This window comes from Salarias fasciatus (genome assembly GCF_902148845.1).
Source record: "Salarias fasciatus chromosome 7 unlocalized genomic scaffold, fSalaFa1.1 super_scaffold_4, whole genome shotgun sequence".
In the NCBI taxonomy this organism is placed as follows: Eukaryota; Metazoa; Chordata; class Actinopteri; order Blenniiformes; family Blenniidae; genus Salarias; species Salarias fasciatus.
In genome coordinates, this window is record NW_021941229.1 from 25,008,170 (window position 1) to 25,034,783 (window position 26,614).

The following is a 26,614-nucleotide window of genomic DNA, read 5'->3' on the forward strand; positions in this document are numbered from 1 at the left end:
CAAGATATAGGCCTCAAAAATCAGGTATAGAATGACAACTTGAGATTTTATATGTAAATATATTCAAAAATATGTGAACATTACTGGGATGATAAAATGTGAATTATTGCATGTTTAGTTAAAAAAAAAGTTATTAGCCAAATAATTTTAGATTTGTAATATATTTTTACATTTTTCTCATGATTCTCTTTAATGTCTTAAACATTATGAACATAAAAGTAACATATTTTAAGCCCGAGTAAATTGATATCTAATTTATTTACCCAACACAAGATTTAACTAGAGGGTATTATATTTTTAGCCCTTTGGTATCAATCTACAGCACACTCAAGCAACAGCTTTGCCCAAAGTTGGATGGTGAAGCTGCATGTGTCAAAAACAGCTTAAATCAAATCAGGCTGCCTCAAACGACTGGAAATGAGTCCCTGTCTCTTTAAGAATCTCCTCAGCTGAGCGACACGCCCCCCTCAGAGGGTCTATCTCCATGTGCATTCTCCAAGAGTGGAGAGGGGCGGGGGAGCGCGAGCTGAGCAGGAGGAGCTGTGCAGACTACGTCGGAGCTGGGGCGGAGCTGTGCATTATGGGCAGAGCTGTGCAGCACCGAGCGTTTCAGCGCTCAACATGGCTGCCAGGGGGAGATTCAGGGATTGCTCAAATATGTGTGAATGGTTCAAGAAACAACTCCATGCATCTTTTTAATGGGGAAATGACACTATAGCATTTTACAAAGCTCAAAAAAGTGGATTTTTCATCATACTCCTCCTTTAACTTTACAAATGCACAGAGCATAGAGAGAGATTCAAATGAACACAAACTAAATCTGTCAATAATTCATCAAATCATGAGTCTTTGCTTTGTTCACGTCATTCCCTTTACCTTCAGTATCGCTGATCAGCTGAAAGCTGTCTGGAGCAAGATGGCCGCCTTGAGGGCCGCTGTTCCCATCTCCGCCATGAAGCACCGAGATTTTAAATACATACGTATGTCACAAGACCGGGGCTGACGGCATCCACAGCCCGAGAACCGCTGACCCAAAAGGACCCACCCATCAGACAGACCCAGGGCCCCACCCCCAGGCCCACCTGGCTCTGTTGAAGGTATGTAAAGATGGGCGGAGCTCATGTGACTGAAATCCTGTTTTTGAGGCTTCCAGCAGGAGGTCTCCATGTTCAACATTGGAAACCGGATGTAAATGTGTTAGGTCGAGCCTGTCAAGTGGACAGAGGAGGAGATTTATGCAAAACTTTAACTCGTAAAATCAAATCAACAGATGATTTATGTGAAAATCAGAGTCTGGTCAGGACGACTCGGTTGTAGGAACTAGTGACAGAGACAACAAAACATGTTCTGAAACCGGGCGCTTTATATGTTTATTTGCACTCTGAAATTCAGCATTTTTGAATGGGTTCCAATGGGACTCAGGCTCTTTTTGAAACCAACATCATCGCCACGTGCTGGAATTTCGCCGGAATTACACTGCACAAAACGATTCTCAGGAAAGTTGAACAGCCTCGTAGGAAAACACGACTTAAAAGTCAAAATCCAAAATGAATGTTTCATAACAGTCACTAATAAGTTGTTTCTTTACCTAAGAAGCGGATTTCGAGAGTGAAAGTGGACGAGAGGAGCCGCATCTTTGTTGTTTGCCGACTCATTGTGAGCTCAGGTAAGTCATGCCATGTTGCTAATAGGCTAGCGCCACGTTCGCTGGTAGAATTGAACTCGCCACTCAGTGCATTGCTGATGTACTTGCTTTAAAACTAATTAAGGTTCCGCTACTGACGTTGAACACTGCTGTGATTCAGACTGTGTGGCTGGAAATATTTGAAATGTGTTCTCATAAGATCGCTAATGACGTGAGCAGCGATGCTAACGGTGATGCTAGCTGCAAAGCTACTGTTACCTGCTGTTTAATAATATGGGAGCTAAAGCTACAGTTGTTCTTAGCTGAGCAGCTAAACAGTCCAGTTATGACAGACACGTGCAGCTGTAGAGGTTTATTGACCCATTTCTCATTAAGTGACATTGTTAAGAGTATTTTCTTACTGTAATTTTGACGCAACTAAAGTTATTAATGTTTGGGTTGGTAAAATAATTATTTTCAGTGAATTGTGACATAGTTATCTGTTAAGAGTTTAAATAATTTTATAAATTGATATAAAACAAATAAGTTACCTGGAGTTACTTGAAAGGTATTGATTGATTTCAGATTTTGATTCTTTGGAATTGCACACAGGAGTTCTTGAAGGGTTTTGGTGGACTGTTGTTATGTATCCAGACTTTTACTGTGGCTCACATCAATTCACAGGGATTGGAGTAGTTTATAATCTGAGTATTTGGTTAAACCTGAGAGTGTTTGAATGAGGAGTTTAAGTAATGAGAATTGATGGTGAGCAGAAAGAAAGACAAGATTGTAATGAATTGCCCCCCCCCCCCCCCCCCCCCCCCATCGGATCATTCAAAACCTGAACACTGTGGGGTTCAGTGGTGAACCAGACCGGCCACAGACTGAGGACGGGTTCGAACCCCCGGTGTGGCCAGCTGTGGGTCGGCCTCAGAAGATACCAGGATCATCAACACATTGGACTTCATTCAGAGCAGATAAGAAACAAACATATCTAAAGTAGTGATATCAATGTTGTGCTGACATATACCATAAAGGAAGTCTTGTCTCTCTTCCCCGACTGGAGCAGTATAATGCATCAGGAACGAATCAGACCGGATCTCAAATCCATTCGAAAAAATTTCCACAACAGAGGACACTTTGAAATTTGTTTTATTTAACTTGGGTCATTTATGTTATTTTGAGATCTTCTGAAAGAGTTCTCTTCTATGTTGTGTTTTATCTTTATTTTGGAACTCCTGTGGCATTGCCATATCATTGTTGAGGCAATAAATGGTCACTGTTTAACTTCACGCCTACTGTGTCCTCGTAAGTCCTAAGAGTCTCCTTTCTGGGACCGAGCTGAATGTTGGTGTCCCGTTGTCCCGTTTATTAACTGGTTTCAGTGGATCTGCTCTGACTGGTCTGTAGTGGGTTTCTGGACAGGGCTCAGGTCCAGTTCTGGAGTTTTGGACAGGGTTCAGGGAGTGTTGTTTGGACGAAGTATTTTTCTTTTAAATGTTTTCTGCAATTTCAGTCCACACTGCCACATGTTCCCAGTGAGTAGAAAACAATTTATGAACAAAATGAAAAATAAAACTTAGGGTTGGAGATATTTCTAGGTTAAGAAGAAAAAAGTATCAGAGTTAAGAGAGCAGCAGTTTTATTAAAACACTTTTTGTTCAGTCCATCTTGGGAATCCAGACATCACACTGCTGTGTGGATATTTGCTCCCTATCTGTGTGATTCCGTTACAGCAGCAAACACCAGCGGCCTCTAGTGGTCCTGCATGAAGTCTGCATCGTTTCCAGCATTTCTGCCATTTTCACATGAATGGACACACCTCTGTCTCTGGTTCTGCAGTTTTCTCCTCCTCTGAGCCTGGATCTGCAAAGGCAAACTCCCTTTTAAAAGGGAGTTTTTTCTTTCCACAGTCACTTATGCTTGCTGGTGTGGAACCATTGGATTTTCTCTGTAAACCTGCCAAGGTTGATTTACCCATAAAGCCATGGATAGCCATGTGCCACAGACAACTGGATGCCACTCCATCAAAATAAAAAGTCCCCTTTTGCACTCTGGATGTAGCTGGTGGAGATGGCAAACCTCCGCTGGGATCCACTCGGGTCCGGTGAAAATACAGCAGTTCGTCATCTGTCATCTTTCGTCCATAATCTTTCTCTCAGATGAAAAACTCCTACGTATTTTGAATTTTTTTTTCTGACATGTTTTAACTGAGGGGGGAAACCGGAGCGTCCGGGGAAAACCCCGCAGCAGCAGAACTCTGGACCGGCCTGTCCGGCTGATGTTCCCTGATCGTCGAGTTAAATCAGAAGAATAATCACCACGATGAGAATAATGTCGAATACAACTATTGCTGCACGAGTCAGATTGATCGCTGCATTCAGACTTGGGAATCTAGGCTTCCATCTGCCTCTGCGCGACCTTTTCTCAAGGCTCTCGATGAGCTCCTTGAATTCTTTCTTCAGACTCTCGATTATCACGCCGTCAACAGCCGAATCCCTGGACTGGACCAGAGGCTCCAGCTGTGTCTCGGTGTACGACTTTTTGAGGTTCTCCATTGCGACCCTGCTGATCTTGTCGTGGTGCTTGGCCTTCACTATGCATCTCTCAGACACTGTGAGTCCCTCCATCACCTGCTGGGTCAGCTGTTTGCTGTGGGAGATCCACTCCTCCATGTTTTTCGTGTGGTCCACACGCAGACAAAACTTTGACCAATGCCAGAGACACGGTTATATGTAGCTGGCGGTGGGCTGTGCTAGCTGTGCTCTCCCTCCCAGACATGTTCTCCTCTGTCACGTTGGTACCGGTTTGCACCATATTGACTGAAAGCGTTCTCTAAACTGAATTCACGTCGAGTCTCAACTAACTCTGACCTTCTGCTGACAGTATCCTCAAGACACGGGGCAGCCAGGGACAAACGTTCAGCTTACAACTCATTTCTGAATGGACTCATCGCCATGGTGACATCAGAGCCATTTCAGTGACCTCACTCAAATTGCACATCGTTGCCTAGCAACCATTTCCCTGCAATGGCTACAGGAGTCTGTGGCTAAAGCTAGCTATGAGACTTAGCTTTGTAGAAAAGCTAAGCTAACATGGCTGTTCGAGGGGAGAGGGGTGTTACCTGTAGGTATTAGGAATGACTCTAAATACCCAGAAGCAGCAGTGCTCCTTCTGGGAGCCTGGTGGAACTTGAGGAGTGTGTAGAGACTGAACCGGACCGAGCTAACACACTCAGAGGCGGGCATAAAACACACAGTCCATCCCTTGATTGACCGTGTGTTTGTATTAGTATTTTTCTGTAATGCTTTTTATTTTTAAATGTTCAAAATAAATATATCCCAACTAAATGTTGATAATATTGATTATACAGTCACTGATGTGACTTAATGACTTTTGTAGTGTGTCAAAAAACCATGACTTCCTGTTTGCTCTTGCTGTATATCAAGATGATCTGTGGCGGATGTGTTCTAAAAGTGGACATATCTTATAAACTGATGTGTCAAATTATATTATTAATACCTGTCTGTTCTGAATGATGAAAGAATACCTATTTATAAGGTGATAAAACAGATTGCACTGTTCATACCTGAAGGGAAACTAAATGGTTTATGGATTTCACTGATGCATCACTTCTCCACTGGTCCAGCAGTCCCCACTGTGCTTTGCATTGTTCATCTCATTCACACACACATTCATACACCAATGGAAGTGACTGCTAGGCGAGGTGCTCAGTATGTTTCTTAGCTGGTGTATTACTTGGTTATTACACTCGTTAGTTTGGTTATTCGGCTTGCCTTTATATTTGGTCTAATAGATAGTCCCAGACTTTGTCCAGGTGATATTTGATAGTCTATCTACAAGGTCAGGAAACAATTAACTTTCTTTGTTTTCCTCCTTTTTTCACCCATTTCTAATGTATATTAATTCCACCCCCTCATCTTCCTCATACCGTATCCTATCCTCATGTCAACAATATATATTTTCTAAGTAGTTTAAATGTTTGTATGAGTGTTGTAATGGGATGCTGACCCAGGTCTGCTGTCCTCTCATGTCTCTGCCAGAGAGAGAGTCTCAGAGCGTTCTCCTTCTCGTGTTTTGTGGCCAACACTTCCTGGAGGTCGGCCTTGGTCTGCTACACGCAGGCTTTCATGCTCGCCACCTCCTCGTTCCTCTGTCCAGTTCCTGGTGGAGGTTTTTACTCTCCATGTATTTGGAGAGCAGAGCGTCCGTCGGGTGGAGAAGCTGTTTGAGCTGCAGGTCGTCTCAGCATCGTCCTTCTGTCTCTGGACCTCCTCCTGTTTGGACTTCGCGCTGACGATCTGGTGGTTCCGCGCCTCCTTTTCCTCCTGTAGCTTTTCTTTCTCCTCCTCTGAGCTCCTGAGGCGGTGGTGGAGGTCGTCGTGCTCAATGCTGAAGTTGCGGCGGTAACGTAACGCCTCCCGCAGCTCCTGTTTGATTTTCAACATGGAAAATAAAAAAAAATTAATAAAAATGAAATGAGCAAGTTTTACACGTTTGAAAAGGATGAAGGATAAACATTTCAATCCTGTCTCCAGTTCCAGTTCATGATTACTGTCAGAGTAGTTTATGGTTTTCTGTGAGTTTGGTGGTCTACCAAATATTTTTCTTGGAAACTGTTGAAAAAATCAGCTTCACTCCTGGGGAGCTGCTGCTGGTCTCATTTCCCTTCGTGTTCTCCGTTTGGCAGCTGCAGTGTTACCGCCTGCTTCTCCTCTGCTCTCTCCAGAACCATAGATAGTAAATACAGTGGACCTTCTGTGGCGTCGCCCACAGCGTTCTGAAATCCCGTTCTGAATGTCTCAGCGAGTCCAGCAGGACGTCTCCATATTGATCATTTGAAACCGGATGTAAATGTGATTGGTCCAGGCTGTCACGTGACTGCATCACGTGGACAGAGGAGGCGCTGCGATAGGACGATTTATGCAAAACTTTAACTCGTAAAATAGAATCAACAGATGATTTCTGTGAAAATCAGTCTGGTGAAGACGACTCGGTTGTAGAAAGTAGCGACAGAGACCAGAACATGTTCTGAAATCGGGAGCTTTATATGTTTATTTGCACTCTGAAGATTGGAATTTTTGAATGGGTTCAAATGAGACTCAGGCTCTTTGAAACCAACATTATCGCCCCCTGCTGGAATTTCCCTGGAACTACAGCTTTTCTGCACCTCACCATCACCTTCATGTTTTACCAGCGGAGGTCAGCACGTGAGCAGAACTCAGCCCTGATTGACTCTGTTCCCCTGGTGACCTCATCATAGTGCTGGACAGAATTTCTATATCAATATATACCGCGGTATATTTTAATTCAGTAACGGTGATATGAGTTTTAAACACATTTCGATATAGTGCATTACAGTATGCATTTCACAGTCACTAACTGCTGTTCACGGCGCCGCTGATTCAAGCCGAGCAGAAAGCGCCGCGAGAGAGTGATCAGTGCTCAGCAGGCACACCACAGCTGGCTGTCCTCAGCTCAGGCTACAAGCTATTCTCCACCGCGGTAAGTTTGAGCTCCAAAATGAGAACTCGTGACGTAAACGCGACTGAACAAGCTTCCACAAGCTAATTTGTGGCCATGAAATAATAAACCGCGCGCATGAAATAGTAATTCGTGGCCACGAATTAGGTATATCATTCACTGAACAGTCTATTAAAGTTAGCAGCGTATTGACAGATGCGGACTTTCGGCCTCAATAACTCTTTAACAAAACGTCAGTAACATGCAAAGGGCGCCTCCAGCCCATCGCTGTGAGGTGGACGACATGCTACAAGCTCATTTTTATTAAAAGTATCTGTCTATCAAGCGTCAGAAGCAATATTGTTTTCGATTAGCAGCCGGTGGTGCTGCGGGGTTAAGGGACCGTTTACAATTTACAAGACACTACAACAGTGAAGACAAATACCACAAAAAAACAAACAAACAAACAAAAAAAAAAAAAAACGGTACAGGGATTCATTGCAGTGTCATCATACTCACTACAACCTTAAGTAATTCTGTACTTTACCTTAGTGATTCTGAGCACTTTTATTTTTCTTCCTGGTTGAAGCACCTTTGTTTGAATCCATAACAATAACATAACTGTATTTAAGTGTAAAGTTCAAGCTATTTATATTGAAAAAGGTGAAACTTACGTTATTTGACAGTGATTTCATATTTCTTAAATAAAAGGTAAACATTTAATTTATTGTAGTTTTTATTTCTAAAATTTTATACTGGAGGAGCTTCCTGGATAAATAGTTTCTAGTTTTACAGGTACATTATGTACATGATTCTTAATAGTTTTTCTGAGGCTTTTGTATAATTTACATCGATATCAGAATTATATCGTATTGACTGAAATTAAGACCTATATCGTGACAACGTTTTTGGCCATATCGTCCAGCCCTACCTCATCACATGACGACATGTTGCTTGCTGCCATGGCAACCAATGACATGGCTTCAGGGACCCCAGCAAAATATCAGTTTCCATGGAAGGTAAAATTTAATTTTTCCCAATATTTGAATCTTTTTCAGCGTTGTAGTTTTAGGCCGAGGTTTCGGGGTTTTTGGAAGAGGCCTCAGACCTGTTTCGTGTTTAAGGACTTCTTTCACATCTGTTTCTGGAACATGGTTCGCATCTGTTTCTTGGTTTTTGGACATAAATTCCATTCAAAGTTTAAGCATCACTTCACGGGATTGAAGTGATATTTTGGGATTATTTACAGTTTGGACAACCCTTTGGATTAAACATGGTGACTCCTGAGGACAGTCTTTAATGACTGCATTAACTCACATTAACTTCTGGTTTTTACCCCTGAATTGATTCAAAATTAAGGTAAAGTTTTCTTATTCATGAATCGTACATCTAAACATTGGTGTTTTTGTCGTCTTTGGTTCTGTTATTCTCATTTTGACAGTTTTTGATCGTCCTGAGCTCCGTTCAGAGCCCTGAGCTGGTGGTGAGTGTCAAAAATGGGAGTGTTACTCTATCACTACTAGAATAACCCTTTCTGGAGTGTTTTCAAATGGTGGAAAAATGTTTTATTGAAAAAGAGAAGCAGCAGCAGCATGCTAAAGAAGCATTTCTTTGGAAGGAGTGTGCAGACACAGGATTTTTGCTTTAGAGAATCTATATAATGGAAACTCACTTCATTCTTAAAAAGTTTTCTGTGTAAAGAACCTGCAGTTTAGTGTTACGAAGCTGAATCTGAACTAAAACATATTTAGAGGAATAACTGTTTTTGTCCTGGAGCCATCGCTGGACTTCATTCTTATTGAGATGGAAGTCACAGCTCTAATAAAGAAGGGTCAAATTCCAGGCTGGACTTGAACCATCTGTCCGTTCAGACTCGTCTTCGCCGCCGCGGGAGGCTTTTCGTCCCTCACAGCCCTGTGCGAACATAAACCAGTAAAACCAGATTTACTGTGGAAAAAGAAGAAAATAAATGGAGATTTCAGAACCGTGGACGGGAGAGCCGTGGTCACAGCAGGCGCAGTGCGAACCGTCCTCTCGGATTTATGGATCTGCTCAAACTAAACACGTCTGGAGGCTGAATAATCATAATTAATGAGGTGAGAACCCAAAGCAGCCGGCTCCCACATGATTAAAGAGGTTTGTTTCGTCTCACTGCAAAAACTCAATATCTTAGCAAGTTTTTTTTCTAGACTTTCGTTTAGTGAAAATGTCTCGTTCGACTGGATTTAAGATAAAATTCACTTAAAGATATATTTCAGTAAGATGAAGGGACTTGTTTTGAGGCTGTGTGTCTTAAATCAGGACAATTTTCACTCAAATTAAGACAAGAGGTCTTCAAACAAAGCCCTTTCTCTGACCAAAAAATATTTTTTACATGAATTTTTAGTGGAACGAGACATTTTCACTCAAAGCAAGTCTAAAAACATTTGGGGGGGGGGGGTTTGCAGAAGCTATAAACAAACTGCTGAGAAACTTGACACAGGACTAAAATGTTAACTGATAAGTGTTCATTTCTGACATCAGCTTCCAGTTTTAGGATCTCAAATACATTTTACCGTGAAATGCTTCCTGGATTCAAAATTTAGATTAAATATTAAGAATTAAATGAAGGTGGTGATGCTTTTTGTAGTGAATGGAAGGGTCAGATCTTCACTCTGCTGGAACTAATCTTGGGCAGAAGCTTGGCCCGGGCTGTGATGTGGAGGTTGAGATGTTTTCCTTGTGTGCATGAGATGTGGAGGGGCCGGGGTCCCGGTGCCTCCATACCTTTCTATGAGGGGGGTCTTTTAACGGCTCGACTGCTGCGAGCTGCAACTTAAAACATCACCCTGATTTACAAAGCTTAAGCCACGGGATCGGCCAGCTGCCAAAACGCTGCCGTCGCCTCGTTTCTCCGGAACGTTCCTGTCGAGACCCGAGAGACGAGCTCAGGATGGGGCTCCTGAAGAACGGCTGCAGTTTGTGGTTCTGGCCAGCAGGTGGAGCCCTGCGCGTCTCCACTGAAGAGGACTCGGACTGACTGAGGAGGTCAGAGGTCAGAGTGACTAAAGCTGCTCGGGGAAACGTCTCCACACCACAAACACGTTTTTCTGCCTGGCCGAGTCGGATTAGAACCGCAGTGACTCACGATCTGCAGGGCTCCATCAGAACGTCCAGGACGCAGCGCTTAGTCCAGAGACACCGAATGCCTTGTTTATTGTAATCTCTTATATATACACATAGAAATACCCACGTTAAGCTCTACACAGACTGCAGGTTGGTTGTAATGTTGTCATTTTGACACCACAAGTTACAGAGTGAGAAGGAAAGTAGCTGTAAAGTAATCTGGACGTACAGTAACAACCGTCAAAAGTAACGTGAGGATTACTGTAACCTGCCTGTTCGATCTGCTTTTTCTCCTGGAGATCAGACATTTTTTGAAATCAAAATGAAAACTATTTGCATGTGTGAAAGCATCAGGGAGCCGATCCAGAGGAGCTGTGGAGCCTCACCTTCAGACATTACAGGGAGCTTTTTAAAAAGCATTTCTAACCACCCAAACACATCGATTCAAGCCGCTTGCTTTTAAAACACATTAAGCATCAACATTTTCAGAAAAAAACAGGAGAAGTTGAATATTTTAAATGCAATCTCTACATCCATCCATTTTTTTAAATGGTCTGAAAACCCTCCAATACTGATGTTTTTCAGCAATATCGTTTGGTTTGAATACTGATACTGAAATGTTGGAAAACAGCAGAAGTTAGAGGAATCTGTAAGAATTTGTACTGAGCTTTAATGCAAAGCTACATTTTGTTCTGGCTCATGGTGGCGAAAGAACGACCCGTTCATGTTTAACAGAACAAAGTCAAAGCATTTGGTCCTCACGCTCCTACAAACACTCATTATGAGAGCATATTTAGCGGTGCAGGCAGGAGAACGTCCACAACAGGGTTCTGCAGCCTTTATGAGCAAAAGAGCTGTTTTTGGGACTTTCCGCCATGTCAAGTTGATCTGGAGCTGTAAAGAACATTTAACCTTTAAAATGAGGCGAATGCAACTCGGGAAGTTTCATATATAGTTTTGATGCACGTACAGATATGTTATGAGGCATTTATGAGGTCAGGGGTCAGAATAATGAACATCTTATTAAATTCAGCCTATCTTTGAACTTACCTTCAACAGGTCTGCTCCTATTTTAAAAAATTTTTTAATGACAATTTTGACATTTCAGCGGTTTCAACCATTTTGCCTCCTTTTAAGCAGTGTTGCCTGCTTTTTCCAACCATATTTAGGTTCTTCTTTTAGAAATTGTTTTAGAATTGTTTTTAACATTCTGCTGCTTTTTTCCCCATTTCTTGTGATTTTAGCTATTTTTCCCAATTTTACTTGAACCTGTTTTTTTAATTCCATTTGAACAGAGTGACAAATCATCTTGAATAGCACTGTAGTGTGTCGCTGTAATAAAAAGAAGCTCAATGTTCACGTTTCATATTGTGAAAGCTGCGACAGAGGGACTGAAGAGCCCCCGGCTGCAGACCCCTGGTCCGGAACGTATTTGACGGTACCAGGCAGGTGAACATCGAGAACGTATTTGGCTTTACAGGCAGGAGAATGTCTGGAACTTGTTGGATGGTACAGGCAGGAGAAGGTCCAGAACGTATCTGGCGGTCCAGGCTGGAGGAGGTCCAGAGAACCCAGCAGGACTCGGCAGGGAGCAGCTGTTGTCTGAAGTCACTTCGTTCCTCTGACGTTGTTCCTTCGCTCGTAAACATCCGGCGCATCTGAGCACACGTTCTTCTTTCCCTTCATTTCCCCTCGCCGCCTTATCGACCCCTCTGTCTGTTTACCCCCTCCTGAACGCCGTCCCTCTATATTTAGCCGTCCTCTGACCCGGCCCGCCGCAGACCCAGCCTTCCTCGCACATTGTCAAAACACCAGCTAATCCCGTCCAACAGGTGCGAGATCTGCACACACAAACACACACGCCGCCCCCCCCTCCTGTTTCCACACACAACACAAACTCATCTCGAGGTGACACGGTTGCCGGGGGGACGGCGGCGGGTTCGCCAGCCGAGGAGGCCGGAGGTCAGGAGGCCGGCTGGTGTGTTTCGCCTTCCAACAAACACCCGAGTTTTCAACGTCGTCCAACATCCTCCTCAACATGAAGGCATCCGCCGGGTCAACGAAATGCCCGGCGAGACGTTTGAACCCTCCCTGAAGACACTCAGTCCGGGCATGGAATGGAGATTCGCCAGTTCCCGTCACTCCCGGCAGCGCCCGGACTCGGGCGAGGGACCCCGGGGGCTCATGGGAAACGTCTCTGCGCCGTTGGACGTCACCTCCCGGGGCTCGGCCGAGTCGTGCTCTTCCACCGTGGGGTGGACCGTGGTGGACACCACCGTCTCGTTCCGACTGGCTCGGTAGAGGCTCACCTGAAAACAGAGTCAGACGTTAGCGCCTCATGCTGGCCACGCCGTCGCTCCCATTCTCTGCTCTCAGATCTCGTGTCCGAGCAGCCGAGCCCGGCGAGCGCAGCCCCAAATCTACTTCTTTTACTCAAGAAACTTGGAACGCTTCAAACGTTGTCACTTATTCCTGATTTTGGCGTTGCTCAACACTGCCCCCTCAGGTCATCAGTGGTATTAGTGCATCTGCTGCCAAAAACTCCCTGGAAAAATAAATTTTCTTTTTTGTAAAGAACACAGAAGACTCTGTCATTTGGTCTTTAAATGGGATCAGTAGAAACCTGGAGGTTCTGGGCGATTCTCGCTGTGACGGCGATACAACATTCTTGACCTCAGTTTTGAAATTAAATGAATTGAAAGTGAGTTTTTTTTTTTCTTACTTCACCAACACGGCAGTCAGTCGTTACTCCTCTGAAAGCTCACTGCTTTTCTTTAATGACCTGTCCAGACTCCTTTCTCTTCTAGTAGATGGAATTCAAGTTGAAGAAGTGATGTTTCGACACCATTGAAGAAATCTTTTTTCTTTTCTTTAACCTTTATTTAACCAGGTAGGTCCCGTTGAGATTAAAAACCTCTTTTTCAAGGGAGTCCTGGGGGTCACAAAATAATAAGTTACAAGCCGAGGAGGCAGAACTTCCAAGAAAGGTGGGAACTTAAAACATGAAACAAGAATATCTGAATAATCCTTTCAGCTCAGTAATTATGTGAACTTGTTTTTTGTTATGTTATCGTATTACAATATCGATATGGCAGATTTCTTGATTTCCAGCAGCATGAAGCCCAGCTACCCATTGCTCTGAAGAAGCTCTAAAATCAAATAAATGTTAAGAAAATCCAACATTTGTTTTTCTTTCTTGTATTCGAACCATTGAGGCACAAAGCGTGGTATTGTTTTGGCTACTGTGACAACATGAATGTTTCAGAGTGAAAACCTCTGTTTTGTTGTATCATCAGCAGTGAATGCACCATCTGAGAGGCGTTTAAGGACACATCTGAGAGTCTGTGAGAGCTCTCAAGAGAACTGAGGTCTGCTTCAGGTTCAAGTTCCTCAGAACGGAGGAATTACAGTAACTGAGCATGAGCAGCTTTGGAGAGGCGTTGAAGGACAGCTATAAATGTTGGAAATCCGTAAGATCAGTTTGATCTTGAACTTCATATCAGGAAAGTTCAGCTTTTTAAAAACTGCTCGACCCCCTTTGTGTGTGTGTGTTGTGCGGTGCTTCCTGGCGGGTTTCCCGACACACCTGGGTTTGCAGGTAGCGCGGCGATTTGAGCTCCAGCTCGTCTTTTGCGGCGGCGGGAGCGCAGCAGCAGAACACCTGCTGGAAACCTGCTCGGAACCTGACAGTGGGAAAAACAAATATATTTCACAGGATTAAAGCGGATTAAAAACAACACGGATTATCGGAGACACGGGCAGATCGCCCACTCCAGTGACGGAGACGCAGATGGACGCCCACGGCTACACGCCGCTCGCCATTTCAGCAGGAGAGCCTCCGGCGATGTCAAGCGCAGAACAATGACGCTTCACTTTCAGTCTAATTTTTTTGTCAGATATTTAAAAAAAGCTTATAGAGCCGCCGCCTCTGCTCACTAATCCCACTGTTAGCATTAGCTTGAGCTGGTGACTCGTTACAAACACTCTGAACTCTTCAGTGAGAGACCGGATCTCCGAGTTGACCCTGAAGTGACTCAGTCCTCCAGACAGCAGCGTGACAGTCGCCCCCGTCAGTGATACTAGCATTAGCCTTCCATTAGCATTAGCATCAACACTAAATTCTCTTAATCATCGTTGTTTGCATGTCAGAAGTTTCTCAGCTGTTTTGTCATGATTCTGTTTCTTCTTCCCACTAACAGATGAAACTTCAGCTAACATCCTGATAGAGCATCTTCCTCCCTCTGACATCCAGATTATAGAGCATCTTCCTCCCTCTGACATCCAGATTATAGAGCATCTTCCTCCCTCTGACATCCAGATTATAGAGCATCTTCCTCCACTAACATCCAGATTATAGAGCATCTTCCTCCCACTAACATCCAGATTATAGAGCAGCTTCCTCCCACTAACATCCAGATTATAGACCATCTTCCTCCACTAACATCCAGATTATAGAGCATCTTCCTCCACTAACATCCACATCATAGGGCTTCTTCCTCCACTAACATCCAGATTATAGAGCATCTTCCTCCACTAACATCCACATCATAGGGCTTCTTCCTCCACTAACATCCAGATTATAGAGCATCTTCCTCCCACTAACATCCAGATTATAGAGCAGCTTCCTCCCACTAACATCCAGATTATAGACCATCTTCCCCCACTAACATCCAGATTATAGAGCATCTTCCTCCACTAACATCCACATCATAGGGCTTCTTCCTCCACTAACATCCAGATTATAGAGCAGCTTCCTCCCACTAACATCCAGATTATAGACCATCTTCCTCCACTAACATCCAGATTATAGAGCATCTTCCTCCCTCTGACATCCAGATTATAGAGCATCTTCCTCCACTAACATCCAGATTATAAAGCATCTTCCTCCCTCTGACATCCAGATTATAGAGCATCTTGCTCCAATAACATCCAGAATATAGAGCATCTTCCACCCTCTAACATCCAGATTATAGAGCATCTTCCTCCTCTAACATCCAGATTATAGAGCATCTTTCTCCTCTAACATCCAGATTATACAGCATCGTCCTAAAATTAACATCCAGATTATAGAGCATCTTCCTCTAACATCCAGATTATCGAGCATCTTCTTTCTACTCACTGATGGAACTTCAGCTGAATTTGTCATTTATCTGCGCAGCCACAGGTAGAACCTGCAGCCCCGGAGCAGAGAAGCGCCCACCTGCTGTTGAGGCAGTAGTAGATGATGGGGTTGTACATGGTGGAGCTCATGGCGAGCCACATGACGGCCAGGTACACCTGCTGGATATAGCGCTGCTCGAACCACTCGGGGAAGAACTGGTGCAGCAGGAAGTAGACGTGGTACGGCAGCCAGCAGACGGCGAACGTGCACACCACCACGATCATCATCTTCACCACCTGTCGCGGGTGACACCGCTTTAAAACCTCATCTTTTTTTTTTTTTTTTTTTTTTAGGATTTTTGTTGTTGCCGTTCTAATGTGGGGGATTAAAATGCCATTAAGAGAAATGACGGCGCTCGGCGGGGAGGTCACGGGAGGAGAGGAGGCGGCACCTTGCGCTTGGCCATCAGCTGCTCTCTGTAGTGTTCGGACGAGTCTCCGGGAATCTCGCTGGCCCACAGGGTCACGCCCACCGTGGTGTACGCCCACCCCATCAGGCCCAGCGGCAGGAAGTAGATGAGCAGCGTCACACACACGTAGTAACTGCAGAGGAAGGAGGAAGGAGGAGCTGCTGGGTTTTTACCGAGATTGATTTTTCACAGAAAAAGGTTTAAACTGCTCTGAATCCTTTCCCTAACACAAAGTGATGGTCCTGCTGAGGTTTATCAAGAGTTTCTCTGCTATAAAGATGAAGGTTCAACTTTTCGAAACACATTTTATGTGATTCCTTCCTGACTCACTTCATAAACACGGCTGGATTTTCTCTCTGCAGCTTCTGGAAATGACTGAATTAAACAGTCATGTGAAAAGAGGCTCAGAAAGAAGACGGTAATACGGTTCTTATTTTGGTTAATTACTTAAATGTATTCTTTCTTTTATCTTTTCAAAGCCTCCCTTAGCGGCACAGAATTATATAATATTTCCACAAACAAAAGGAACCGGACATGAGAACCATCCTGACAGAGACAGAGCCGTTTATTTATTCATATCTGATATTAATCCCTCCTGGGAATAAATATTCCTAAAATTAAAGTTTTCATGAAATTTTATTCTTTAAATCTGTAAATATTCAGGATTTTTGTGTATTTTTTTTTATTACATCTAAAATAAAACTTGCAAGTTTTCCATTTTCGTAGGCGATTGTCCTCCAATGTTCCTGTTTTTCCCATCAGAGACTGAATCAGACTGAAGCCGCTTTTCTATATTGCTGTTTTCTTGCGGCCCAGATCTTCACACATCCTCTTTAAGAAGTGACTTAGGGAAAATTAGCATAATTTTCATGGCTCAAACGGAATAATATCTAATGAAGAGCAGTTTTCTGTGCAGCGTCTTTGCAGGAGGTGCGCTCTGCAGCTGGAGACTTCGCAGCACATATGGAGCCGCCGAGCTGCTGCTCAGGCCTCAGTGGGAGCTTCAGAAGGGTGAGATCGTGTAATTATTAGCCGTATTTCCCGAGAGTGCTCTGATTTAAAGTCAATCCCAGTGACAGTTGCTGGAATCCGCAGAGGAAGCGGCTGTATCTCGGTTTGAATGTCCTCCTTTTTATCCATCAAGAAAAAACACATACAGGATTTAAACTTTTCATTATGTGGTTTTCGGTGGAGTCCCGGGACCCTGCCGAGCCCCTCGGGCACTCACATCTTCTTGAAGTCCACGGCGGTGTACTCGGGCCAGTCGATGTAGCAGACCGTGCGTCCGGGCAGCAGGAAGGTGGAGGAGTAGTGGTACTGAGGGAAGGCCAGCAGCAGAGCCAGGACCCAGATGACTGCCATCACCGCCCGGGTCTGGGTGGAGGACAGCCTCTGCTGCAGCGGGTGGATGATGGCCATGTATCTGACACACACACACACACACACCAACAACGTGTTATTTTATTATTTGATTATTCGTAGTGTTAGCATTAGCTGAGCTGTCAGCACTATGTTAAGGTTGATTTAAATGTAAGTGGGAGGAAGATGCTCTATAATCTGGATGTTAGAGGGAGGAAGATGCTCTTTAATCTGGATGTTAAAGGGAGGAAGATGCTCTATAGTCTGGATGTTAGAGGGAGGAAGATGCTCTTTAATCTGGATGTTAAAGGGAGGAAGATGCTCTACAATCTGGATGTCAGGAGGAAGATGCTCTATAATCTGGATGTTAATGTAGGAAGATGCTCTATAATCTGGATGTTAGAGGGAGGAAGATGCTCTTTAATCTGGATGTTAAAGGGAGGAAGATGCTCTACAATCTGGATGTCAGGAGGAAGATGCTCTATAATCTGGATGTTAATGTAGGAAGATGCTCTATAATCTTGATGTCAGAGGGAGGAAGATGTTCTATAATCTTGATGTTAGAGGGAGGAAGATGCTCTATAATCTTGATGTCAGAGGGAGGAAGATGTTCTATAATCTTGATGTTAGAGGGAGGAAGATGCTCTATAATCTGGATGTTAGAGGGAGGAAGATGCTCTATAATCTTGATGTCAGAGGGAGGAAGATGTTCTATAATCTTGATGTTAGAGGGAGGAAGATGCTCTATAATCTGGATGTTAGAGGGAGGAAGATGCTCTATAATCTTGATGTCAGAGGGAGGAAGATGTTCTATAATCTTGATGTTAGAGGGAGGAAGATGCTCTATAATCTGTATGTCAGGAGGAAGATGCTCTATAATCTGGATGTTAATGTAGGAAGATGCTCTTTAATCTGGATGTTAATGTAGGAAGATGCTCTTTAATCTGGATGTTAGTAGAAGGAAGATGCTCTATAATCTGGATGTTAAAGGGAGGAAGATACTCTATAATCTTGATGTTAAAGGGAGGAAGATGCTCTATAATCTTGATGTTAGAGGAAGGAAGATGCTCTATAATCTGGATGTTAATGTAGGAAGATGCTCTATAATCTGAATGTCAGTGGGAGGAAGATGCTCTATAATCTGAATGTTAGTAGAAGGAAGATGCTCTATAATCTGAATGTCAGTGGGAGGAAGATGCTCTATAATCTGGACATTAGCTCTTCTTGAAAGAGGATTAAATCAGCACAGGATTAATGAGGTGTTCCTGTATCAGTGGAACATTAACAGCTTTGAGCAGTGCTAATGCTAAAGCTAAAGCTAACATCCAGATCAGTGGATTCAGGCCACATCTGCGTAGCTACTAGGATCACAAAGACAAGAAAAGCTTTCAAAACTTACAAAACTACTGAAACTTCACGAACCGTAACAGATTAACTTGCTTCATTAATCTGATCTGAATGCATTAGAGAGAAGACTAGCATGAAGCAGAGGTTCTGCAGTGGAAACATTCCTCTAAATGGAGGTGCTGAAAGCACTACTAGCAAAGCGCCGGTTGAATTTAACTTAAAAAACATCCACTCAGCTCCTGAGCTCACAACAGCAGACCAGGGTGTGAAATCGTCTCTCTATTCAGAGAGTCTTCCTCTTATTGCCCCGGTGCCTGCTGGGCCTCCAGGGCCCGGCTCTCTGAGGCGCTAAGCTGATTGCCGGGCTCCAGACACACACACACCTGTCCACTGCGATGGCCGTCATGGAGTAGATGCTGGCGAAAATGGCGGCGATGGGGAAGAAGTTGTGGAAGCGGCAGTAAACCAGGCCGAAGTACCACTCGTTGTGAACGGCGTAGGCGAAGTTGATCACCGTGTTGAAGGCGGACATGGCGGCCTCGGCGAAGGCCAGGTTCACCTGGAGGACAGAGGCTGGATTAGAGGGGGGGCGGGGGGTTCGGGGGAACCTGTCAGGAGGGTTTATATGGAACAAAGCAGCGGCGGAAGGAAGAAGGCGGCGTTTTGTGATATTTTCTCTGAAAAGAAGGAGCACAATAACATGAATATCTGCCTCCGCTAATGAGGACCAGACTGACGCCTCAATGGGCGTCCGTCACACTGTCGACACGAAGACTTTTTCCCCCGTTTCCTTCATTGCTGTACCTTACAGAGCCGTATCACACTCACGTTTCCTGGTTCCTCTGGATGTTTCACAAGCAGCTCGTTGTCGACTCAGTTGTTTTTGCTCTTCGGTTCTTGATTTTTGCTTTTTCTCTCTTAATGACAACATCTTTTGCGGCACGTTGAGCTTTCCGAGATCCAACCGCATAAAACCCTCCAACAACGTATTGAAATCGACCTTATATCCGCTCCCCTGCCTCACCAACCAAACCCTTTATTAACATACTTACAGTACCAAAATGCTGAACGGACATTTTTCAAGCATCTTTCTAAAAGCTGCATCTGACACAATAATCATACAAAACAATATTCTTCATTATCTTCAATTCTACCAGATGAAAACTCAGTCATTGATCATTGTCTTTAATTGAAGCTCTTCCAGGATCTATTGACTGTTCTTCACTTGATTAGGAAGAAGAGCTGATGCAAGTCTGTAATTTCTTCATAAAGGAACATTTTTAGGCGTAATAGTAACTTCATATATTCTCCAATTTGAAGCTTCCATGTTTTTCTTTCCCACATGGCAGCAGTCTGAATATTATTAGATAATAAACAGTTAATACAGATAAGATACAATAAATCCATTAAGTCAATCCATTAAGTCATCTTTCTCTAACTTTCAGGCTTTTCCGAAACAAGTGACTCACTGTGTGCTTAATCTTCACATGAGTTTTATTTGTTAGAAAGGAGATTAAAGTCTTTATTTCCAGCTGATTTGTCCTCCGTCTTGAAAAAGCTAAAACACCTGTTTCGTTGTGGCAGTTAATCATTATTTAGTGATGGATGCACTTATGTGCGTCAGTATTTCTCAGATATGCTGCTTACAGCGCGAATGTCACAAAAAAAGAGCGACAATTAAACAATTCTCCAAGAAATGACTTAATTCCTGATCATGGAGGTATTAAAAACGGCGCATTAGTTCAATTTCAATCCACTTTCGTGACAACCTCATTCATTTATCCTCTCCAAACAAATCAATTAAATCTCAAACCTGGAAACGATCACCGAAAAGCGGCACATGAAGGCGCTCGCGCTGACAGCCCGGGCGCGCGCCTCGGCTCACCAGAAAGTAATTGGTGACGGTCCTCATGCGTCTGTGCGCCACAATAATCCAGATGACCACCGCGTTCCCGACCACCGACACCGCCACGATGCCGCAGTAGGCGACGGCCCACAGGGTGATCTGCCACACCGGCTGCACGAACTGGTTGAAGCCGTCGCTGCAGTTGCCGGTTCCGGACCCGGACCCGGTGCCGTTTGCGCCGTAACAGTCGGTGGCGTTGAGGAGCGGGTCCATCTTCAGGGCATCTGCCTGCGCGCCGAGCCGGGCTGGTAAAAATAGCCCCCGTGTCCTGTTACCCCGGGTGGATTCCCGTCAGGAGAGGGGCATACAGTGGCGGCGCGCGGCGGGGAAAAGGGCAAACGGCGCGGATTTTACGCACGGCGCTGTAACGCGCGGCAGCCACTCCTAGACCTCCTCATCCCCACGTCCCATCAAATCATACCCCATAATACCCCGTAATACCCCCTTCCACCCCATCTCATCCCATCATGTCTCCCTCCACCAAGTTAATTTTTAGAGAGACTGGCTTTTAACCAATTCAGAGACTTTTTAATCACAAATAAGATTTTAGAAGACGGTTTTAGAGAGAACCACAGTACTGAGGTGGCACTTTTATAGATTTAAAATTACATCAGGTAGAATTTAGATAACAGAAATCTCACAGTGTTGGTTCTACTGGTCCTGAGTGCTGTTTTCAGCAGACCATCATATTTTATTAAATAGACTGAAACACCTGGTGGGCCTCTCTGGTACTGTTCTGAACTGGTTCAGTTCTGATCTCAGATCCATGTTTTTATGTAAGTCTGGATACATGTTCCTCAACAACCCATGAAATTAGATGTGGGGTTCCCCAAGGCTCTATTTTAAGTCCCATTCTTTTAAACTTTCACATGCACATCAGGAGACACAGCATCTGTTTAAAATAGTTACGCTGACAATCCTCAGCTGTACTTCAGTTTCCATGGTTACGCTGACGACTGTAAAGAACCTGTGCGTGATTTTTGTCTCTGAGCTGAATTTTATCCCACGTATTCAAAATATAACGAAGATTGGTTTTTACCATCTTTGGTTTTGGTTAGCATTGGAAAGTCTCCTGTGAGTGCCGTCAGTGATCCGACCATCTGGGAGACCCAGTCTCAGGGACGAAGGATCCATTCGTATCGAACCAGAACCACCAAAGATGGCAGAAAGTTCCTTCACAATACCAGACCAGAACACTTGTTACGCAAGACCAGAACCAGTGAGCAGAATTACCAGGTTCAGAGTGAGGGAGATATTCACGTCCGTTTAGAGGTCCCTAGATCTGGTTAGTTGCTGGGGGTGCTGTACACCTGCGTTTTATTGTATTAGATAATCCTGCTCCATCTTACCCCACCCCACTCCATCATACCCCCTCCTACAGTATTATACCCCATCTTACTCCATTACACCCCGCCCCAACCCCATCCCGCTCCATCCTGATCCATCCCGCTCCATCCACGCCATCAAATCCCGTGACTACAAACTCACACTGCCTCTCATAAATTCAGACAGTTCTCTCTCTGGATGACCCAGAATGCCACTTCTCTGAGGTCTGATACCGTCCCAGCAGGATTAGCGGCCAACAGCTCCGTCAGTCTGATGATATTGATTTATATAATCTGATTTGAGTCCAGAAGAGCAGCCAACAGTCAATGAAGACGTCTCACTGTCAGTAGGACTGACATGTAGCTGTGAATCCTGGTTGTTCAGGTGGTGCTGAAATGATTTGTTAGTTGGAGGAAGATGCTCTATCATCCGGATGTTCTGTCGGTCTCAGATCTGTCGACGGGGATGTCGATCATTTCAAATGACATCAAAATATTGTTTGTTCTTCCTTTAAAGTCCTTTTTCTTTCAGTTCTTGGGGAAACTCGATAAGAAATCCAATCGGAGGACTGTGACATGAGAAAATGTGTGTTGTTGTTGTGTGTGTTGTTTCTTTAAGAGTGAACCAGTTTGAAGGAGTCAGGTTAAATTACCTGAACGGGCCAAAGTGATGGAGGACCCGGAGCGGCGGCGGCGGCGGCGGGGTAAATCTCCCGGACGCCTCCTCCGTCTGTCGCCTCTGATCAGAGGTATTAGGCTCCTCGGCAGGAGGGAGGAGAGTCCATCTCGTCCGTCACCTGCTCCCTTCACAGCTGCCGGAGCCGCTCGGCGCTCATGTCTGAGCAAGTGGCGAGGAAGAGACGTGGCGAGAGGCTCGGATCCAGCGGCGCACCTGCTCACATCAGGAAGTCACATTAACCGGATCTGGAGACGTGATGGAGAGACGAGATGGAAACGACTGGATCCAAGTCAAAAGATTGATGAAGTCCTTATGGTGTTGGAACAGTGCGAACCACTACCCCACCATGCCACATCGGTGTTAATCATGCAAATTGTGTTCATTTGGCAGAGCTTGGTGTTCAATTTAAAGTCGGATTCGGTGCTTTGGGAGCTGTGTGAGGACGAGAATGAAGTGCAGGGAGCGAATTTTCAGCCTCCCGACTCGAATCTTCAGTCCGCTGGCGGCTGTTCTCCGGTCTCAAGGTCAGACGTCACGGTCTGCGACGGCTGCTCAGCTGTGAGGGTTACAAACCTTCAAACATAATGTCAGAATATCAAACGAAATATCAGGCAAATAGGAGAGTGAATATGAAGCACAAAACAGTAAAAATTGAATGAATAAATTATATCAGTAATGTGAAAGACGGATAGAAACACAAGTTGTACTGTAACTTTTTAACATTCTGCTCCATGGAACTGTTAATTATTTGATATAAAACACAACGTTAATCCTCCAAAGGCTGACCACAGAAAACCAACAGATCTTATGAAATCTTCAAAAAAATATATATATATTCACAATGGAAGTTACTGTCATGGACTGTTTCCCTCCAGGAAGTGTGCTTGATGTGAATAGTACAGGTTCTGAGACAGAACCCTGTGGAACACCATGTTTAACTGAGCCGGGGAGTCCTCATGAAGAAGAACCAAGTGGAATGTGATCCCTGACGATCAGTTCCAGTCTGTTCTGATCAACGGTAACCACTGCTGAGTCATGTATGCTAGCCATGCTAGCCTGCGCTAGCCAGAGGGGTAAGTTTAGTTGCAGCAGGTATAAATTATGCATCTTTCTTTTTTATTTTCTTCCTTTCGTTCCTGTTTTTTTGAGCACCTGAGAAGTGGAAAGAGCATTAAAACTCTTTGATCAGCTGAAGTCTTCATCACAGGTCCCAGAAAAATGGAAGCGAGCAGAGTTAATCTGGCTAGCTTTGAGTGGCGCTAACATTAAACTGTCTTTTTTTTTTTTAGAAAATGTATTAAAAGTTGAGAAGAGTCACGCTGTGTTTCAGGCTGCTGCTGCTCAGGAGGCTTCAGAGGATTACAATTCGACATGCTGCACGTTCTGGTGAGTGATTTTTAGTTTTTTTTTTTTTAAGCTTTTGCTAATTTAAAGTGAAGCTAAATGCTAATGTTATTATGGTGCCAAAATTAAACCTCTGACCTTGAAAGTGGGGAAAAATTCTACAGGAAACATTTGATTTATTAATGAAAAAATATTGACACAGATGTTAAAACAATCTTAATGTATTGAACATATGAGGATCCAGATTCAAGTAAATATATCATAATGTGAATAAATGTGTAATCTATTTTAGTACATAATAAAAACAAAGTTAATCCATGTACCAATAATATCTATTTATTTAGACGCAAACTGACCTGAAACCAAACTGTATCTGACTGACTAACAGCAGTAAAACCTTGAATTGTGGCTGTGAGGACTCTGCTCAGGTTCCTGTGAACCAGTTTGAGTAAAATCAGTCTGATCTGTCCTGGAAACTCAAGCCAGCAGGAGGGGGAGAAAACCAGAGCTGCAGCGACCTCTGCTGGTGACACGGCCTCACATACGCTCACAGATAAACTACATGTGTGGATTTATTATAGTGACTCAGCACATCCTGTATGGCATTATAGATCCATAAATACAACAGATAAGGCAGCTTTAACCATTAACAGGTCCAGAAATCTGAACCTCACGGCAGCACAACAGTTAGAATAACTGATTATAATGTCTTTACTGGCAGTTTTTGTTTTGTTTGTTTTTTTTTTTTTTTTTGTAAATGAATTCAGAGTTTCTTCCTGACATGGCTCATAGAGACTAACAGCATATTCTTGGCGTTCTCTCCTTGTGCTCCCATTGTTGACCTTTGTATCATATTAGTTTGTGTTTTCATTACAAAACCAGCCAGCAGCTCCCTCTAGTGGTCCAACATGAAAACTACACCCATCCTGGTCTTTCTGCTGTTCTCCTGTAAACAGTCATCGCTTCCAGAACGCTTTTGTGTAAAAGCGAAACTTTTCTGAAAGACAAACACAAAACAGTTAATTTTCACTTAAAATGTAAAATCCCTCCTCATAAATTAGATGTTTTCCTGCCTTCTGCTTTTCAACCTTCTTTTTTTTTATATTGTATAAGCTGTCATGAAGCTTTTCTTATTTGTTCTTAGTTCAGTAACAAAACTAAAACTGAGACGGGAGCTCGATAAAGATCAGCTGTTTGGATCTTCAGAGCAGCTCCCGGAGTGCTGGGTCTCGTTTTGGATCTTCCTGGTCTTGATGGACCCTGGTCCTCTTGTCCTGGAGTGTCCCGAGCGGCTCCTGGCACATTCTGTTTGGTCTTCTTCCAGTGGGAGCGTCTCTTCTCTGATGTCCTTGACGGACAGACAGATAACAGACGCCGACCGATGGATCGGAGCGGGATTTCAGTCCCGACCCGTTTGAGAAAAGACAGAGAAAACTGTGATTGCAGATGAAGTGGAATGTCTTGACTCCTGTTCTGACTGGTGGCAGGGATCACCAGATAAAGACCAGATAAAGACCCTGTAGAGACCAGATAAAGACCTGATAGAGACCAGATAGAGACTGAGGCAGGGACGGAGCTGTTTAGCTGATCTGTGGGTTGACATGCAGAACGTTCTAGATCCTTTCAGTCATGATGGTTTTTCACTCAAATCTCTTATCGGTTTGACATGACCCTGTGTTTGAGGACGTCACCTTAGATGCAGCAGCTCCTCAGCTTCCCGTCTTCTGTCTCCACTGTGGATTTTACTGCCGGCGATTCCTGTTCTTCCTCGTTGGTGTCGGTCAAACGCAGACGAGCCGAGCGGAGCTTCACAGCAGGAAATAACTGGACTTCACCGCTTTCTCTGTCCCGTGAAAACACAGGAAAAACGTGAATGGAAGCCGAATATCGATCCAATCTCTCTCTCGCTCTCACTCTCTCTCTCTCTCACACACACACACACACACACACACACACACACACACACACACACAGACACACACACACACACACACACACACACACACTGACCCCCTCCAGTCCCAGAGGTCGCCACTCGCTCATTCAGAGTGTTCAGGGTTCAGTTGCATCGTTTCTCCTCTCAGATCAGAAACTCTCTGATCTCTCTGGGTTTTGTTGTTGTTGTTTTTTTCTTTCATCTACAGAAAATCTTCTCTTCATCTCGTTTCCTCTGGAATCAGGTAAGACTCCATTTATTTATTCTGAGCTTATTTCACTCACACAGCAGATTTAAATTAAAGAAATGTTTGTTCCATTTCAGGATATGAATCATATCAAGACATGTTTAGTTGTGTTTCTTTCCTCACAATAAGTAAGTAAATGTGTGTTTGGTAGATTATTTTTCAGACCTTGGAAATAAATCTCCCAGTGGAAAACCTGATTTGTCCTTTTTTAACTGATACAGTATTTGTAAAGATGTTTTTATGGTCTATCAGGAATAATCTGCTAAATCATTTTTTCTCCTTAAATTCAAAAAGGGTTTTATTGATAATATTTCACCTTTATTAACCCCAAAAAAATCTACCAAACCTGCATTTTCATACTTTTTTCTTTTTAATATTTGACCTCCAGTCACTTCTTCTTGTGTTAAATGATTATTTTTTGAGATAATTGAAACTCTGAGCCCGCTCGCTGTTTTAAATGGTTTTTAAAGACTGTGTGTGAAGCTTAAATACTCTGATTACAATTTAAACTGTTTATTTCTGTGCAAACAATGTTCCGCAAAGTTAAATTAAGAGTTAAAACATCTGCTATTTGGCATCTATGTAGATCAGATGGGATCGGCTGCTTCGTTTAAATTAGTTATTTCCCTCAGCAGTGTGTGTTTAAAAAGAATGACACTGAGGATCGAACATGTCAATTAAACTAAAA

At 43.8% G+C, this 26,614-nt stretch overlaps 1 protein-coding gene across 1 annotated transcript; it reads right to left on the reverse strand.

Moving 5' to 3' along the window:
• Positions 1 to 10,339: 10,339 nt before the first annotated feature.
• On the reverse strand, positions 10,340 to 20,608 carry tacr1b (tachykinin receptor 1b). Its single transcript, XM_030085321.1, has 7 exons — positions 20,375 to 20,608; positions 18,873 to 19,048; positions 17,012 to 17,206; positions 15,766 to 15,916; positions 15,414 to 15,610; positions 13,800 to 13,896; positions 10,340 to 12,522 (listed from the first exon to the last, which is right to left on the reverse strand). The coding sequence occupies exons 1-7, from the start codon at positions 20,606 to 20,608 to the stop codon at positions 12,352 to 12,354; spliced, it is 1,221 nt and encodes a 406-aa protein (XP_029941181.1). The 3' UTR covers positions 10,340 to 12,351.
• Positions 20,609 to 26,614: the final 6,006 nt, after the last annotated feature.

Bases quoted from the DNA above. Each gene is read 5' to 3' on its own strand.
- tacr1b (XM_030085321.1), bottom strand. From the start codon at position 20,608: ATGGACCCGCTCCTCAACGCCACCGACTGTTACGGCGCAAACGGCACC. The intron at 19,049-20,374 runs GTGAGCCGAGGC...TCTGTCCTCCAG, and splicing joins CCGTCACCAATTACTTTCTG to GTGAACCTGGCCTTCGCCGA. The intron at 13,897-15,413 runs GTGGGCGCTTCT...TCCCACTGTCAG, and splicing joins TACTACTGCCTCAACAGCAG to GTTCCGAGCAGGTTTCCAGC.